Raw genomic sequence first — 17,959 nt, 5'->3', positions numbered from 1 at the left:
AAAGGAATTAAAAGATCTGAAAAAAAATTCTGAGATGTCATGAACACCTTTTACAAATATCATTGAGATTTGTTTGTAGCCATGTTTATCATAGTGTAATATGTGACTCTAAGTTACTTTCCAGCTGTTATTCAGCCAAAAATGAAAAAAAAAAGTTGTTAAAACAGTTATATTTTCTAGAGTAATCATGAAACAGTCTAATTTTATTTGTACTGTAGAAATATATAATGAAACAACATTAAAAGTGTATGTAGCTGTAGTGCCAGTATTTCATTTCTCTGTTAGCGTGTTATTTTTTTTCATTTATTTAGAAAGAAATATTTAAACATATATTTTGTGTGTGTGTGTGTTGAAATAGTCTTTGTGCAGTCCAGGGTTCATCTACTATGTAAATTAGTATGCTGTAATGTCCCTTACTCTGTATATTTAAACTGCATGTATTCCTGTGCTAAGAACCCGAGCAGTTACTTCCCACCTCCAGTGTGACTAACTCTCATCCTCTAAGTAGCTATCTGTTTTCTGTTTACATCCCACTTTCCTCCTCTTCTGTTCTCCACTCTTTGATCGTTTTCTGTCCATTGTCTAACGTACTTTGATTTGGTCGCTGTGTGTGTGTGTCCGTCCATGTCTTCCTTTTTCTCCCCCCATGTGTTGCCTTTTCGGTGGTAAGCCAAGGGAGCGTGATTTACTGAAGACTTTGCGGTTGGTGAGTGGGACAGAAGCATGTGCAGTTGAGCAGCATGGAGACACGATGGATGATGATAAGGGGGTACGTGTGGCTCAACCCCCACCCCCTTGTAACAAACTAATTCAGAGCGTGTTGTGGTCAGTTAACAGGAGTGTAGAAACAATACCACTGTATGATTTACTCTCATTGTAGTTGTAAGTATTTCCTTTAGTGGATATTAGTTCTTCCTTTTAATTTCACTGTAGAATATTGTTTGTTTCCCTTCTTCTTTGTCTTCTATACAAAGCTCTTTCATAGCGATTTTTTTTTGATGGGGACATAAAATATTTTGGTCATATTACTATACAATATAATATTGATACTGCAGAAGAAATGTACACTTGATCCAAAGACCCAGGCAGCTTCATTCTCAAATTCTCTTTTGCACTGTATATGTCACACAAAGACAAAGATTATAAGAAGTAATTTGACACACTGGCGTTGCAAAATCATTAAAAAGATGCGATAAATTGTAATGGAAGTTGTCCATAAAGCTTGGGTCTTTATATCCATTTCAGTAGCTTTGCGGCTCATTGAATCACAAAGTTAAAGCTGTCTGAACCTACGTGATGGACTGGACAGGTTTCATTTGCTGCTTCGGAATATTTTGCTATTTGAAGCCTCAGTAAGGCCTCAGAAGTGAATGACACTTCCCGAAGGAAAAAGATGGGTTTATTAAATGTTGTTGCTTTGCTACTGAGATGAACAGGATTGCCGAATGCAGTGCAAGTCTTTTGCTGCAGCTGCATCCTGGCTTGAATGCATTTTCCATTTCATTATGTCATGCTGTGGCCCCTGACCGTTCACAAGCGTTTGCCAGAAGAGATCATATAATGCAGCATTCTGCAATTATTTACAGCACAGAGAAATTAAGGATGTCATCTTATTTCAGTTGCACTTTTTGGCCACCGGAGTTGTTTAGAATAATTGATTCATTAAAGCACATTGAGATTTGCAGAGGTGGAAAATGTTTTACGATTGCACACTGTCTGCACAGAGTTTGAGTGCACTTGGGCAAATGGCTACTATTGTTGTGGGTCGAGTTTTTTGTGTGTTCTTTTGAGTTTTTACCTCACCAGAGCATCGGGTAAGAACCTAGAAGCATGTCCTCTGTCCTTCATGCTACTAATCATTTTCTAATTTGTCCTCTGATGTTGAGAAGAACATTATTAGCTTCATGGCTCTTCCCTCTTTATGTCCACAGCCTCGGGAGAGAGGGAGGATGCGCTTCCACAGACTCCAGAATGTACAAATAGCACTGGATTATTTAAAGAGGCGGCAGGTGAGGACCAGTTCAAATACACTTTCAGACTTGTGGTGTCACACTTAAATGGATTTGAGCCAATATTAATACATTTTAAATTGCCACATTAAATTACTGGAATTCAACCAGATATGGAACACAATCCATCCTTCATGGATCCATAGAATTAACTAGCTGAAAATCAACATAAATGATTATTCATTTTTTATACTTTGATGCAGGATAACAAATTATGTAAAAGATTACAGCCACATAAAGGTGTCAAATAATGAGTGGACCTTCTGTATATTGTATTTTGGGAGTAGCATCACACAGTATCGAGAGAGTACACCTTGATCTCAACAGCCCCACTCAGTGGTGAATACTCAGACGCTGCCACTTCTCCAACCTCACATGCTATGAGACAAAATGTACAATTCAGTTCATTCCACACAAACAGTAATGGCATCATTTAAGGAGGGCTGACTATAAATCCCATCGCTGGGATTTCTTATCGCTCTGATTACCGCCCCCTCCCCCGCCACCCTCAGCATGTGAAGAAGAACACAGCCTCGTTGAGCTGGAGCCAGATGTGACGTAAGGCTTGAGACAAAGGATTCATAGACGGTCACAAATGAGTTGTTCTGTTGTTTCAGCCCCAGTTCATAGCAGACACGAGCATGGATCCTCTGCCATCATTTAATGTAAAATGATCTGTTTGAACTTCACTGATTCTCACCCTGCAGCTGATTGATTAAAGAATTAGAGATGATCAGGCTGGCACTGGATGAATACATTATTTACTGCTGTTTTATACCGGGACTGTGTTCACACTCTGCTTTGTATTACCTGTTCGATGTGAAGGCCATCATTAAATGCACATCATTTATCACTTTGATATGTGGTAGGTGAAACAGTTCCAACAGGTTTAGAGCATTTAATTAGTGAAAAAAAACATGAATGCTTTGAGTTCACCTCAGTCCCACTGTGATTACTGTAACAGTGTTCCCTGGCATAATATCATGACTATTGTGCCACCTTGTGGTGTGTGTTAAATGACAGGCATGAGTCAAAATAGACACTCATATTTTGTACTTTCATCATACTACAAAAACAAATAAAGGTGAAGGCCATGATGTGAAAACTCAGGATCTAAAGGTTTTAAACACATAGAGTTATTGTAAATATGCATGTTAATTGTGCATTTCTTTTCATCAGGTCAAACTTGTAAATATCAGGAATGACGACATCACAGACGGCAACCCAAAACTGACCCTGGGATTGATCTGGACCATAATTCTGCACTTTCAGGTCAGTGCTGCCATCTTATGGTTTAGACTCTCATGCTTTCAAGAGCCAAGTAAGAGAATTTGTTACTCACATTGCTGACTTTAATTTCCTTGTTCTTAGTGAGATCAGTCGGTTGTTAATTTTAGACTTGTGTGCCCTACTAAATGCTGATCCGTTGTTTATTTATTTCAACATAGCTGCCTTTGTTTGTGCAACAGAAATGCTGCATGTTTTGGGATGGAGTTACATCATGTGCACTGCCCTCCTGAATAGTAGTTTAAAAATGAGTTCACATAAAAAAAAAAAAAAAAAAGGATTTTTCTGCTTTTGACCACGAGGTGTCAAAGCTGTGCATCTTACATCATGAGGTGTGGTGTGATTACTGTTTTACTCATGGAGACGTATATGTAATACAGTATGTTAGTGCTTACCTGGTTTACTTTCGTTCATGTTTGATTCAGTTCACGTTGTAACTTGACAAGTTAACATCAGGTAGCCCCTTATTGCCACAATGTCTTGGACTTGGCATGAGACATGTAAAATGCCTGATGAATACAGGGGAGAATGGGTTCAAACAATCTTTATTTGTTTTGTACAATCCCCAAAGATAAACAAATGAAAATTATTGTACTCAGTATAATCTGATTGGACCACAGTTTTTGTTTTTTTTACAGGGCACATAGTTATAGCATTACTTTGTGAACTTCTTCTTCACATTTTTACAAGCATTGCCATTGCGTTACAAAAAAGATCTGGAGAATTGATGGTTTTCAAGATGTTGCGTGCTCTAAACTGAGCTCATATTTCCTCTTCATTGTTCTCAAAAATGTTCTCTCTGGGAATACTCAACATTTTATTGACACAAATGATGCCAAGTGGGTTAGTCTCTACAAGCATGGCAGGATTATCCAGGTGTCCACTGAAGAATGCAGTGATTGATAGCCTGCAAGAACCTCATAATTCAACAATTTCCTCATTCTCTCTTTCTCTCTCCCTCTCCTCCTCTCCCCCTTTCTGACTGTCGTTTATTAGATTATTAATATCTTTGGCACATGTGAGCTGTGAGTCAAGGACAGGAATATTGCAAATATATATCTGTGGCTATCGGACTAAGACCTTTGATTAAGATGCTAGTGAGTTACTACACTATTTCAGAGCAAGCATGCATCTGTGTGACTAATGCCCTCAATGAATACATGGAAAAAAGTATTGATATAATTTTGGCTGGACTCAAACATGCTGACAGGTAGTGTCTGCGATGATGCCAACACCTGCTGCTGCCAGTCTCACGCAAGCCCTTAAGCAGTTGATCCAGCAGTAAAAGGCCTGTTTCTTCTTGATTTGGAAGCGTACCAGGGTACTTCAGGCCAAAGTATTGAGTTTCAAAGATGGCATAGACCTTTTGGCTTTGTTAAATATGCCCAGCTGACAGCAGACTGACATGCATGAAATGAACAATTTAAAAAAAAAAATAATATTACATTCTTTTATATAACTAGCTTTGTCAGAAGTATTCCAGATCAGTTCCTGTCTTCAGGACAAAGGTTGTTTTGGCAACATTATGCTTTTCTTATAGCTGCAGGCAAAGTTTTTATTAACTTGTAAATGTTTGACCCTGATTCGCAACTTGGTGGTGGGTTAACTGTTTCACTGTTGAAGTTTTGTTAAAGTGCATTATTCGGTCATGTCTGTGCAGGTAAGAAGTTGATTTTATTACACAAAGCAAACACTATTGTATATTTCAAAATGCCCACATTGTATTTTTACTGGGGACATGGTGATGAGAAAACTAGGGTGTAATATTTACTTTAGTATGACTGGTGACGATGTACCATCATGACAAAGCACTGATGTCAGGTAGTTCAATGCTTCAATGTTTGTTTTGCCCTGACTGAGTGTCACGGTCTCTGTGTCATTCAAGTCAATCATTCATTATGATTAAAACATTGTCACTGAGGCTATACTGAATGCTAGTAACCAACATGTTGCTGTAAGATATACAAACATAATCTACAGTAATACTGTAATCACCCAGTAGTTGGTAGTTTGGCCTGCATAGGAAGAATCAGGAGTGATCAGTTCACTAGTTTGACCTGTCAGGTGTCAGGTGACTTTAACCTTCAGGGGAACTTCCTTGGCATTCAAATATTGTAAGCTCACGGTGGCACTCAGCTATGTTTAGTTGAGCTGTGTGGTGGCATTATATTTACACTTTCACACACCACTTATTGTCTTCCTGCCCTGTCATAAAAGTATTGCTACACTCCCCTGCAGTGGGCTTTTTACACCTTGTGGGGCAATGCTATGTCATAATTGTCGTAATGGTCTTATATGGTGAATCACTTCCTAGTCAGAGCATTTTCCCCCTTGTAAGAACTGCAGTGGTGGTGATCTGCTCAGATAATAGTGTTTGTTTAAACCATTGGACTTAAGCCCCACCTCTGGCTCAGCCATTGTACACAGCTTGATTAATAGACAAAGTGAAAGCACTTTGTTGTCCAGCTCGGATTTGCCCCAGCTTCTGCTGTTCTTGTTGACCCATGCTGTCCTGTTTTTGAAAGCCTCTCTGACCGGCTGGGACTTTGCCTAGTTCATGCAGCCAAACTTGCTGAGCCAGAATTTCTCACAGCATAATAGGTGGCCTTCAGCTGGCATCCACTTGCAGTTCACAGCTTGTCCTCCCTTCACTGTCAGACGCTGTGTGGCTTCATTACACAAACATTAGGAGAGGAGAGAGACGGCTGGGATGTGCATGTTTTCCGTCTTGATCAAGTGGACTAACCAGCATGAAACAGGTCTGTCCACACGTCGTTTTCATTATTGGTCAGCTGATACAAGCACATGGGACACGTCTGTGAGTGCATTTATGGTGTTTGCGCTGGATTAGCAAACCCAGACAAACGTTTCAAAGGTCAGAAAAGATTCCAGAGGAAAGACCTAACACTGAGCGAGGGAGAAAAGCCGAGTGAGTGTGAGAGAGAGAGAGAGACTGACCAGTTCTCAGCAGCGAGCCAACAACAGGAAGAAGTCAACTCTTCTCTGAGTGGAGCAAGCTTTCTGTCTGGCTGCTGGACTGTCACTGCTTATTGTGTGCTACTTGCCTGGTGTTACCATTGCTTTCTGTCAATGGGATAATGGTCCTTCAGATGAAGTGGAGCTCGCTGGATACTTGGCCTGAAAACCGTTTCCACTGTTGATGGGTAGGACACCGTAAAATTGACAGCCATGGGAAACATCTGTGGCTGCGTTCGAGGCCCTAAAGAGGAATGCTATGTTGATCCCAAGAAAGCGCCACTGAGTCCTGAATCCAAAGAGGTCAATGGTCGCCGCTATTTTCAGAGAAAGAAGAGGAAATCAGAGGACTTGAAGCCTGTTGGATCTCTCTGGAGTCCTGGAAGTGAGCCCATTGGAAGCAAGGCCATCTGCAGTAGTGTAGCGCTTCAAGATGAGACACATGGGAACACAGAAGAAAACAGAGCAGAGTTGGAGAAACCCTCAAAAGTGGAGAAGCAGCTATCCAGGCAAGGCAGCATCAGCGAAGGTGTTTACGTTGGAGAGGTACCGGTTTTAATACTAAAAGATCCTTTTAATCGACCTGTTGGTACGAGATCAACATACAGGTTGGGAAGGTTTTCTGCAGACCAGGCAGACGGTGATAGAAGCAGGTCCACTGCACAAATAAAGCTCCATGGTATCAGCACAACTTCCAGAGGTGTCTCAGCGAAGGATGGTCTGCTTGTGAAGAAACTGCTACAACGCCAGTTAAGGAGGGCTGTTAGCTTTGGAGCAGTGGAGCACATGTTACGGACTCTCAGTGGTAATGGCCAACCTGGGAGTGAGGAAACGTTTGCCAGGATTATATGGGACTCTCAAGCACACAGGAGGAGGATACGGCGGGCCTACACCTGCTCTGGTTACGTAGAACGAACTCCAGCTCCTGCCAAATGTATTTCTGACCAACACGAGGTAAATCTAGAACCTACCATTTAAAGCCATTATTAGGGGATTCAGAAAAGATTAACAAGGGTTTTGATTAAGTTGTAATGTAACCATAACAGCCTACTAGGTGTTTGATTACATCATGAAAATATGTGAGACAGTTCTTTTATGTGTTCAACTCATTTTCCCATGACAGAATTTTACCCCATCAGCAATTTTTCATTGTTGGTAGAGCATTTTGTCATCATTGTTGTTTCTTCCTGTCTGTACTCAGTCATTCAACACACCATAACTAAAGAATCACTTTTATGGAAGATTTAAAAAGCATTACCTAAAAACTTCTATTAAATTATAATTTTAGAGTATATTAGGTCATGGTTGTGTTAAATACATTCAGAATCTCACATGCTATTGTTTGGTATTATTGTGACTTCAGTGGGTCATTAGGAAGCAGAAATTTGTGCAAGTAAATGGTATTTCTTCTAAAAGGCATCCCTCCTCCACCAGTGTATGGTTTTAAGATTCAAGATGTCTGTGCTATTTGTAGTTTTATGACCTGCAGGGAAAACTGTTCCTCAGTCTGCTGGTGTGTGCTTTTAGACCCTTGTTCTGTCTCCCTGAGGGCAACAGAGACCTCCTGGCACCTGACGCTGCTTAGATGCTTTTTGGTCTTCCACTATCTCCACTGCTGTGCATGGTGTGTGATGGTGACTGGGGGTGCCCCACCCCCTCCCGTAATCCACAATGACCTCCTTGGTCTTGGATATGTTCAGGAAGAGATGGTCGTCTTGTCATTATTGTTTGATGGTTACTTCCTCTATGTAGGCTATCTCTCTGCTGCAGTACATCAATCCCACTAGTGTCATCTGCATAACTTTACAATGATGTTTAAAGCCTGTGTTCATTTGCAGTCATACGTTTAGAGAGAATAGGGGGCTAAGGACAGCCCTGTAGGACTCCAGTGCTGAGATTCAGTGGTGAAGAGGTGTGATTGTCCACTCTCATCACCTTTAAACGGTCCAACAAAGTCCTGGATCCAGTCACACAGTGCTGTGTTCATGGCCAGATCTTTGAGCTTACTAATGAGCCTGAAGGGCACTATGGTGGTGAACGCTGAGCTGTAGTAGGTGTTCCTCTCTTCCAAGTGCGAGACGGCAGTGTATTGGACAGAGGCAATGGCATCCTTTGTGGCTCTAATACGTCTTCTTGTTTCTAATGTTTGTAGAGCCATGATGACTCTCTTCCAGTACTGTCTTATTACATTTCCTTTATCCTTGCATTGTAGTGTGGTATGGAAAGTGCAGTCTCTTCATAGTGTCCAGTAAAATAGAAGGAGGAAGTCAAGTTCAGCTCTTTAACCTCTATACTGAGCGCATTTGTTGGAAGTCTGAGGCTATCCTGGGTTGTCCAGATTATACCAGGTTCAAGAGGTTTGAGTTACCACTATGATTATCGTTTTAGGGTTCCAAGTGGAAGAGCTAGTAGGACTAAATCAATCTGGTGTCTGTGTCTGTTTAACTAGTGTATACTTTGTAAGGATAGGATAGGGATTCTTCCTCATCTTTTGTCTGCAGGATTTGGTTAGTTATGCCTGTGAAAGCTATAGTGTGTTGTATTTACCGATGTCACCTGCCTGTAAAACAAAGTCCCTCATTGAATAGATTGATTTTTTTTTTTAATTGATTGACTGAAGTCCATCCTTTAAACTCTATTTTCTGTGTTTCTTTGCTTGTTGCTTTTTGTTCAAACTGCATTGTGAATTGACATTTTCTGTTATATGGAAAATAGAAACACAAATTTCAACATGTTGTTGTCTATGTGGCTATGCTAAACTTGTTGAAATTATTTCCAGCACATGGTGTTTACTGTTTACATAAATTACTACTCGGTCTACAGAGGCTCGAATCAATATAACAAGGGCTGTTCAGGTGTTGCAAATCTGTTTTAAACCTTGTGTACCAACAACACCGTGGAACTTGACCTGTGAAGTGGCACTGTTTGTGTTACGTCACAATACTAATTCTGTGTAGTGTGCTGTAAAACTGTTGGGTAATTAATTACAAAACTCCATGTGACATTGTTGACCTGCTGCTGACATTTTCCGTGTGTGCACAGAGCTGTTAATACGACACATCTATTCAATTATTGATGTCAATATACTCTCTGCACAATAAATACTTCGTCAGACTTAAAATGCTGAGTGTTTTGTCAGTCTTAGAGGTGTTTATTAAACGCAGCAGTTTTCTTACAGCAGTTATTGTCAAAACTCTTGCACAACTTGTCTCATTTTATAAAACAGTTAAATCAGTAAAGATTTAATGACAGAGAGTGGTTGATCACAACGTTGAATCTTAGATCGCCAGTGTTTCTTAACCAGGCTCTGTTAAATATGGATGTAGTGCCACTGCATTTCGAAACGCCACTTTCTCTTTCCCTTTATGACAGATCTCGGAGATCCATGTGACAGGGGAGTCTGAGGACATGACAGCCAAGGAGAGGCTGCTGCTCTGGTCCAAGCAGATAACAGACGGCTATGTTGGTGTACGTTGTGACAACTTCACAACGTCCTGGAGGGATGGGAGGCTATTTAATGCCATCATTCATAAATACAGGTACTATAATACACAAAGAATCAGCAGCGTATCATGATTTTGATTGGCCCAGGTGCACTTTTTTTTTTCTTCTTGTGCACATATAGCCAATGCTGCTAAATTCTTGTCCACTGCTGAAGAGTTTATTGCTAAAAGGGTAAACCATTTATAAAAAAAATGGTCACAATGCAACACAAGATATCAGAAAAAAATAGGGAGCAAAGTCATTGGGCAAAAAAACTAAAAACATTTCATTTCCCAGCATGCCTTCTTCCTTAGTAACTTTTTAGAATTAAGCAATCAAATTAAATAATCCCCAAGTGATGGGTAGAAATACCAGCTCATTAATTTTAATGAAACATGTAGTTTTGGAACATTTCAATAAAAATAAATAGACATACATAAAATTGGCTGTGACTCAAAACCATAAGTGTTATACAGTACACAAGGTTGAAAAGGTGGTATATATTGCTGGGACTAGCGCTGATGGCTCTAAATATTTTTTTGAATGGTTACTTTGAAGACTGTGCGTGAGGGGGCTTGTCCATATGTCCATGGACCCCTGACAGCTTTTAGGCCCCACACTGTTGACATTTAGGTTATTGCACAGAATGTGAGGGTGTTTTGCATAGCAGCAAAGTATTTGCTATTTATTGGTGGAAATAAAAATGCTGTTATTGTCATTGTATCCTCATTTGGATTTTATTACTTTAGGTCCCACACCTTATTTTTTTCAGTAATGTATCTTATCAGAATTTCCTGCCTTTGGTTGTCTTGTCATTTATGCCTTACTGGTCTCCTTTTCCTTCTCTGTCTCAGACCGGACCTGGTCGACATGACCCGTGTGTCGACGCAAACCAACCGATCAAATTTAGAACAAGCATTTTGTGTAGCTGAGCAGCTGGGGGTGGCCAGACTGCTGGACCCTGAGGGTGAGATCCGTACACAGTGTCATGTGTGGTTTGACTGTGCAAACACTGTAAAAGCTTTAATACCTTTGCGCTTTAAATCTTGGATTTTAGCTTCAGGAATAATTCCTGAGTACAACTCATAGTCGTGTGTTGCATTTGTGACCTGGTTTTTACTTTCCTCCTAAGATGTTGATGTTCAGTCTCCTGATGAAAAATCAGTCATCACGTACGTCTCAACGCTGTACGAGTCCTTCCCCAAAGTACCTGATGGTGTTGATGGAATTAGTCCTAATGTAAGTTAATAGCACTGGTCCACGAGTGACTCCACCCAAACCAGGCGAAGCTGTTGAAAAGTGCCTTATTGCTGATGGTTGTTTTTCTCTGAATAGGATGTTGATATCAAATGGGTGGAGTACCAGAACATGATCAAATACCTCAGCCAGTGGATCAAGCACAATGTCGCCATAATGTCAGATAGATCATTCCCCAACAACCCTGTGGAACTCAAGGTATGGTACCACAGCTAATAAACAGCAGGTTGCTCGTCAGCTTTTGTTCTACCTTACTTAAGTTGAGCTCCATTTTGCATTGCTTACAATTGCCATATCATTTTTGAAAGGTAAAGGATAATTCCCGGCCACAGATAGCCCAAATGTAATGCCTATTTGCAGAAATTGAGACTTAAAGTGGTATTGATGGATATGAGAGAGCAATAGCATCCATTTGCTGCAAGAAGTCGATAGCTTTTAATACTGAAGGTACTTTTAATGCAGTTCTTTCAAAGACGAGGGGAGAGTATGAACAGACGTTGAGAGATGTTTCTTTTGGTGTAAAAACATGTACAAATCTATATTTCTATTGTAATCTCTGCTTTATTTTTCAGGCACTTTATACACAGTATCTACAGTTCAAAGAACACGAAATCCCACTGAAAGAAAATGAGAAAACTAAAATCCAAAATCTCTACAAAATGCTCGAGGTAAACATACGCAAAACAGAAGACCTTGTTGCTTTGATCACACATGGTATTTGGAGTCCCACACTCTGCAGTGATAACAAGTCTGTGTTTGCGCTGTGTGTCACCAGATGTGGATTGAGTTTGGACGTATTCAGTTACCCCCGGGTCATCATCCGAATGATGTGGAGAAGGAATGGGGAAAACTAATCATTGCCATGCTGGAAAGAGAGAAGAGCCTGAGGCCAGAGGTGGAAAGGTATGTGGAGGCACAAAGTGTATTAACACTTCTTCTGACCTGGCCCATCATAATGTGATTGAAAGTTAATATTTATTGTCTCTATAAACTAATTTAATTATAATCTCATTGGTTACCTTGAACCCACAAGTCACAATTTAATACCGGCTAAAAGACACATAGGCCGCTGTAGCCGGTCTTTGATGTAACTGTTTGAGGCCATGAAATATTTTCCTGACGTGTTAGTGAAAAGTATAGAGATAAAGAAGCAAGCATGCTACATTAGTCAGCATTTTCTGCGGCTGGTGTAGCCAGAGTGCTCCAGTATCATATTGCAAGCCCGCTAATGTCTTTACTGAAACCAGACGCTGAGGCTCAGTGCTGAACAGTATGCCAGGGTGTGATTTGCCTTATTAAAATAGAAATCCCCCTGTACTGAACTGTTGTGCTCTATGATGTGGTTTATATGAGCGTATTTGTAAGCCGTTATACACTGTATATCTGAATCAGATTGAGTTCAGCCAATGGGCACAGTTTGCATGAGAAGTTTGAGTTTTGCTTTAACAGATGATGAAGTGATAAAACAAAGTGAGCAGCAAACAAACAAATCTTCTATGATGAAAGAGTGAAAAAGGATGTAGTGCTTTATTTTGCAGTTCATGAACAAAATTGTTACTGATCCAGGTTTTTGTTACTTTTAAAAAGACAGAAAATGTGCAAATGCTATGAAGTCAAATAATTATATTTGATGTCAAAGCGTGCACCACCATATTTTTTTTTATATAATATTGAGTTATTCTTATAGGCAAATTCAAAGTCACATGTTTGAGCTGTATCCAATGTCCTGTTTCCATCAGTGTTTGTGTGCTGCATGGATTTTATTTCCATGGAAACTCGAATGTTATCTTTTGGAATCCTTTGTTGACGACAGTTTAGACAAGTTCATATATCAACTCATGCCTATACTGTGTATAAACACAACATATTTATAGCATCAAGGTTGGGTGGGGTTAAAACTGGCAGAAACAGCAATTACAGCAGTTTGGCTGTACTTTCTGAAGCCTCAGTTTTTTTTTTTATAAAGGTGTACTGTCTGAACCTGCTGTTTAGTTTTTGTTTCCTGAGGGCAACATCGTATTTCAGGATGTGATTCTTTACACGCTCCTCACCTGCTTGTGACACTATAAATATGAGCAAGTTGAAATCTGTTCCGTCAGTAAGGTCTACGGGTGCTCACAGTCGAGCTGTCGAGGTCAGAGTGAGACAGGGATCCTTCTGGAGGGATGGTTAGGATGAGACACTGGGATTGTTTTAGTGGCTGGTAGATAGCAGTAGTTGTTTAAAATGGCCTATTTGAGTGGGATCTCATCTGTTAGCAACAGTAGCTTTGGCTCCAACGACACCATCCTCAATGAACCTTTACAAATTAACAGCTCAATCTTTCTCAATAACAACATTGCCTATGGATCCAGGTGAGGTTACAGTGTGCATACTTTGCTTTGAATTAATTAAAGTAATAACATGTAAGGTAACTTTAACGTAATGTTTTTTTTTAGGCTTGAGATGTTGCAGCAGATTGCCAACAGGGTCCAGCGGGACTGTGTTAACGGCGAGGACAAGCTCGCATTGGCAAGGACAGCCCTACAGTCTGTAAGTTTTGTGCAAGCTCAGTTTGACTTTCAGTAAATTGGGATAAAATAGCATCTTTTTCTTGAGTTTTGAGTCTCTTTTTTTCTCTTTTAAGGATGCAAAACGTCTTGAGTCTGGTATTCAGTTCCTAAATGAAGCTGAGATTGCTGGCTACCTGTTTGAGTGTGAGAATATCCTCAGACAACAAGTGGTTGACATCCAAATACTTCTTGATGGGAAATTCCCCTTTGCAGATCAGCTTGTCCAAAGGTACAAAATAGATCCTCTTATAGAAATAACACAGAATTTTCCCATACATGTAGACATCTCATATTCTTATCTTCCTTTGGACAGGGTATCAAAACTGCGGGATGATCTTGTAGCCCTGAGAGCCGAGTGCTCCTCTGTGTACAGCAAAGGTCGCACTCTGACAACGGAACAAACCAAAATGATGATCTCAGGCATCACACAAAGCCTGAACTCTGGCTTCTCCCAGAACATAAACACAAGCCTCACACCAGCCCTTACTCCTGCACTCACCCCAGGGGGGTTAGGCACCCCTGGTTCCACATTCACCTCTAGCCTTACACCGTGCCTGACCCCATCCTTGACCCCCAGTCTGCAGCCTGCCTCGGTCCAGAGCTACATGGGGGGCGGTGGCGGCATGGACCCAAGTAGCCTCAGACATTTAAAACACATGCAGATCCGAAAGCCCTTACTGAAGTCCTCACTGGCAGACCCCAACATGACAGAGGAGGAGGTCAACATGAAATATGTTCAGGACCTGCTGAACTGGGTGGAAGAGATGCAGGTGACCAGTCACCATCAGTTTCTTTATAATGTACTGTGACTTTAATCAGACAGATAAAATAAGATACTGAATACTTGCACTTTTTTCTTTTTTCTGTTTTAAAGCTGCAGCTGGATCGTTCAGAGTGGGGATCTGATTTGCCAAGTGTGGAAATCCATTTAGAGAACCACAAAAGTGTGCATAGAGCCATTGAAGAATTTCAAATGAGTCTTAAAGAAGCCAAACTGAGTGAAGTAAGCTTGTTTTAGATTTTCTCTCTGTTGTCATTATGATCTTAGTGGAAATGTCAACAATCCCATAGCTTGTATAACCTAAATGTTTCTAACGACACTCACTAAAACACTAAAATACACAAACTCATGTTTTTCTTTTCTCAGATTCAGATGACCATACCCCTGAAGCTAACTTACTCAGACAAACTGAACAAACTAGAAAAGCAGTATGACAGGCTGTTGGTAAGTCATTTCTTGAGCTCAACACTCCTAATAAATATTTGCTTTGCTATAAATGCTACTTCATGCTTACTTTATGAATGCCTGTTTTCTTTCAGAGCTGTTCAAGAGAGCGGCAAAGCCAACTGGAGAGCCTGCATGACTTCGTGTCACAGGCAACTCAAGAGCTCATCTGGCTGAACGAGAAGGAGGAAGAGGAGGTGGCCTTTGACTGGAGCGATCGCAACAGCCACATCTCCAAGAAAAGGGACTACCATGCTGTAAGTCCATTTATTTTTTGTTTTGTTTGTTGAAATAACCTTTCATTTAATTGTAACCGAATCTGATGAATCTTCAATGTAGACAGAAGAAGAGCTTCTTTCTTACAGTTCTTCTGGTTGTTTTGCTGCAGCTGTTGTTATTTATAAAAACAAAAATCTCAGTGAGGGGATTTGTGGATGATATGTGGTTTGAATGATTCGGTCTCAGCACTGAGGCAGGATGTGAGATTGCGTTGGATGATTGTGGAACTGTTCTGATGCCACGCCTGAATGACAGTGAAACTCAGCTTAACGTCTGTATACAGGACCTGATGAGGGAGCTGGATGAAAAGGAGGAATCCATCAAGTCTGTACAGGACAAGGCAGAACGCCTTATGCTCAAGAACCACCCAGCCAGGATAACTATTGAAGTAAGCCCTGTGTGTTTTTTTTCTGTGTAATACTGCGGTAAATATGGCAATTAGATTCCAAATGTTGGACAAGTATCAGTGTCTCCACCCTGCATGCTGCTCCCACAATCATTAAAAGATTGAAGCCCTGTAATTTTCCAGCTAATGCCCTGGGATTTTGTGTGTTTTATTTCTGTGGGGTTTCCCTTCCAGGCATACAGAGCTGCAATGCAGACCCAGTGGAGCTGGATTTTGCAGCTCTGTTCTTGTGTAGAACAGCATCTCAAGGAAAATGCTGTTTATTTTGAGGTGAGTTGCTGCCTGTTACTATTTTACTGAATACAGCATTTTACAGAGTGCATTTGTGTGTAACAGATAATTTCACATCCTTCGTGCAGTTTTTCAGTGATGCCAAAGAGTCCATGGACTACCTGAAGAGCCTGCAAGATTCCATTCAGAGTAAATACAGCTGTGATCAAACAAGCAGCCTTCACAGACTGGAGGATCTCATTCAGGAGTCCATGGTAAACTCACAGAAAGATATGAAGTGTGTGCATGTGGAGGTAGTTGCAAATAACAATAAAGAATATTACATTTCTTTTGTGTGTGTGTGTGTCTTTAGGATGAGAAAGAGCAGCTTCTTCAGTACCGCAGCACTGTAGCTGGGTTAGTGGGCAGGGCCAAAAATATTGTGCAGCTCAGACCCAGGAACCCTGACAGTCCCGTGAGATCCTCCATCCCTGTTAAAGCAATCTGTGATTACCGTCAGATAGAGGTAGTGTTGTCTGTGTCACATTACACAACATTTATTCTCGGTTTATTTCAAGATTATATAATAAATCTCTACTCTGTATATCACAACTCTTTCAGATTACCATTTATAAAGAGGATGAGTGTGTTTTGGCCAACAACTCTCACCGGGCTAAGTGGAAAGTCATCAACCCAGCAGGGAACGAGGCCATGGTGCCCTCTGTTTGCTTCACCGTGCCTCCACCCAACAAAGATGCTGTTGATATGGCTGCAAGGTGAGATGCTAGGATTTATTTTTGATCTTGTGTTTCCTGCTCTTAAAAATAATAATTAAGTTTATGCTTTGACTTTAAAAGCGAATAAATGCATTTGTTCTGGTGGCCACACTTTCTTGGGATACTTTATTGTTACCTCTTGTTTTTCCTGCAGAATTGAGCAGTTATACCAGAATGTCCTGGCACTGTGGCACCACTCCCACATCAACATGAAGAGCGTGGTGTCCTGGCATTATCTAATGGCCGACATACGAGCCATCCGCAACTGGAATGTTGCCTCGGTATGCGACACTTTGCTTTCAGTCACGCTTTTGAACACCCTCTGATTATCATTTCTGATTATCAGACTCAGCTTTGCTGATCATTGTTCAAGTAAGCTTGTTTATCTTATTTCCACTTTTATTTCTCTAACCACTCCAGATAAAGACCATGTTACCGGGTGAGCATCAGCAGGTCTTGAGCAACCTGCAGTCTCACTTCGAAGAGTTCCTGGATGACCGTGAGGAGTCAGAGGTTTTCACAGTGGCAGACTGTGCACAGCTGGAGAGAGACGTGGCAGCCTGCAAGGAGTACTACCAGGAACTGCTCCGATCAGCAGAGAGAGGCAAGGCTTAAATTCCCTTCCCCTCCGTCCTGACAAGGAGCTGCTGGTGTATATTGATCACGACACAGCAAGGGAAATAGCCTTAATGCCTTAAGAGCAGTCTCCAGAGACGTGGTTGGCTTTGCTTTGAATCTGAAACAGATGCCGGTGTGCTGTTAATGTTAAGAGTTTTAATATCTGGAGAAAAAATACACAGTATTTGTTGTTGCACAGGTCTGTGTGCATAAACAGGTGGACATATATAGGCATACAAAGTCATTGACATATATACCCACTCATTTAAAAACAAAAACAAAAGTTCTCATTGTATTAAAATAATTTCCCAAGTGTGTGTATGACTTCACCTAAGGAGTATGCACAGTAATTTAGCTGCATTGCATCATACTTGACCTTATATTGTGATAATGATGCCACCTAGAGGTAAACTGTCAGTTTATGCAGGTTTAAAATTCCATTTGTTTTATTACATTGGCTATCGAATAGTTGCGATTTTCAAATGAAATTCAATCGATACAATTTTGTTTGCAATAGGTTTTTTTTTTTTTTTAATAATACAACAAAACTGCCCTGTCACTGTTTTAAACATATTATAAGGCTCTTTTTAAGAATATTCTATCATTTCTTTTTTTTCTGGTAAGCAGAGGAACACGAGGAGTCGGTGTACAATCATTACATCTCCGAAATACGCAACTTCCGAATGCATCTGGAGGCTCATGAGGAACACCTTATCAGGCAAATCCGCACCCCGCTGGAAAGAGATGACCTGGAGCAGAGTCTGCAGCGCATCACAGAGCACGAGGTACACATCTGGGGATCAATAGTCATTGAACATATTAAAACTTGACAGTGTTGTTATTTTAAATTGTCTTTTTTTTTTTTCCTCGTGCCACTTTGC

General features: G+C 40.7%; 1 protein-coding gene across 3 annotated transcripts in view; it reads left to right on the top strand.

Moving 5' to 3' along the window:
* dst (dystonin) overlaps positions 1-17,959 on the top strand; it is a 103,532-nt gene that overhangs the window by 26,014 nt on the left and 59,559 nt on the right. For 2 of the 3 annotated variants that reach the window (XM_069144829.1, XM_069144830.1), the window contains exons 7-29: positions 671-769; positions 1,932-2,009; positions 3,189-3,281; positions 9,645-9,811; positions 10,610-10,722; positions 10,888-10,994; positions 11,091-11,210; positions 11,585-11,680; positions 11,788-11,915; positions 13,451-13,544; positions 13,639-13,793; positions 13,878-14,334; positions 14,439-14,567; positions 14,712-14,789; positions 14,885-15,046; positions 15,352-15,456; positions 15,649-15,744; positions 15,834-15,959; positions 16,058-16,210; positions 16,306-16,460; positions 16,615-16,741; positions 16,881-17,064; positions 17,706-17,863. In XM_069144829.1, coding sequence (XP_069000930.1) covers positions 671-769; positions 1,932-2,009; positions 3,189-3,281; positions 9,645-9,811; positions 10,610-10,722; positions 10,888-10,994; positions 11,091-11,210; positions 11,585-11,680; positions 11,788-11,915; positions 13,451-13,544; positions 13,639-13,793; positions 13,878-14,334; positions 14,439-14,567; positions 14,712-14,789; positions 14,885-15,046; positions 15,352-15,456; positions 15,649-15,744; positions 15,834-15,959; positions 16,058-16,210; positions 16,306-16,460; positions 16,615-16,741; positions 16,881-17,064; positions 17,706-17,863 — 3,180 coding nt within the window. The remainder of the gene's footprint in view (positions 1-670; positions 770-1,931; positions 2,010-3,188; positions 3,282-9,644; positions 9,812-10,609; positions 10,723-10,887; positions 10,995-11,090; positions 11,211-11,584; positions 11,681-11,787; positions 11,916-13,450; positions 13,545-13,638; positions 13,794-13,877; positions 14,335-14,438; positions 14,568-14,711; positions 14,790-14,884; positions 15,047-15,351; positions 15,457-15,648; positions 15,745-15,833; positions 15,960-16,057; positions 16,211-16,305; positions 16,461-16,614; positions 16,742-16,880; positions 17,065-17,705; positions 17,864-17,959) is intronic. The other variant, XM_069144831.1, reaches the window with a different exon arrangement.

The sequence above is a fragment of the Embiotoca jacksoni genome, unplaced genomic scaffold, assembly GCF_022577435.1.
Source record: "Embiotoca jacksoni isolate LCO1_2020_lvr unplaced genomic scaffold, fEmbJac1.0.p SCAF_12, whole genome shotgun sequence".
In the NCBI taxonomy this organism is placed as follows: domain Eukaryota; kingdom Metazoa; phylum Chordata; class Actinopteri; family Embiotocidae; genus Embiotoca; species Embiotoca jacksoni.
This window is presented reverse-complemented; position numbering and strand designations above follow the sequence as displayed.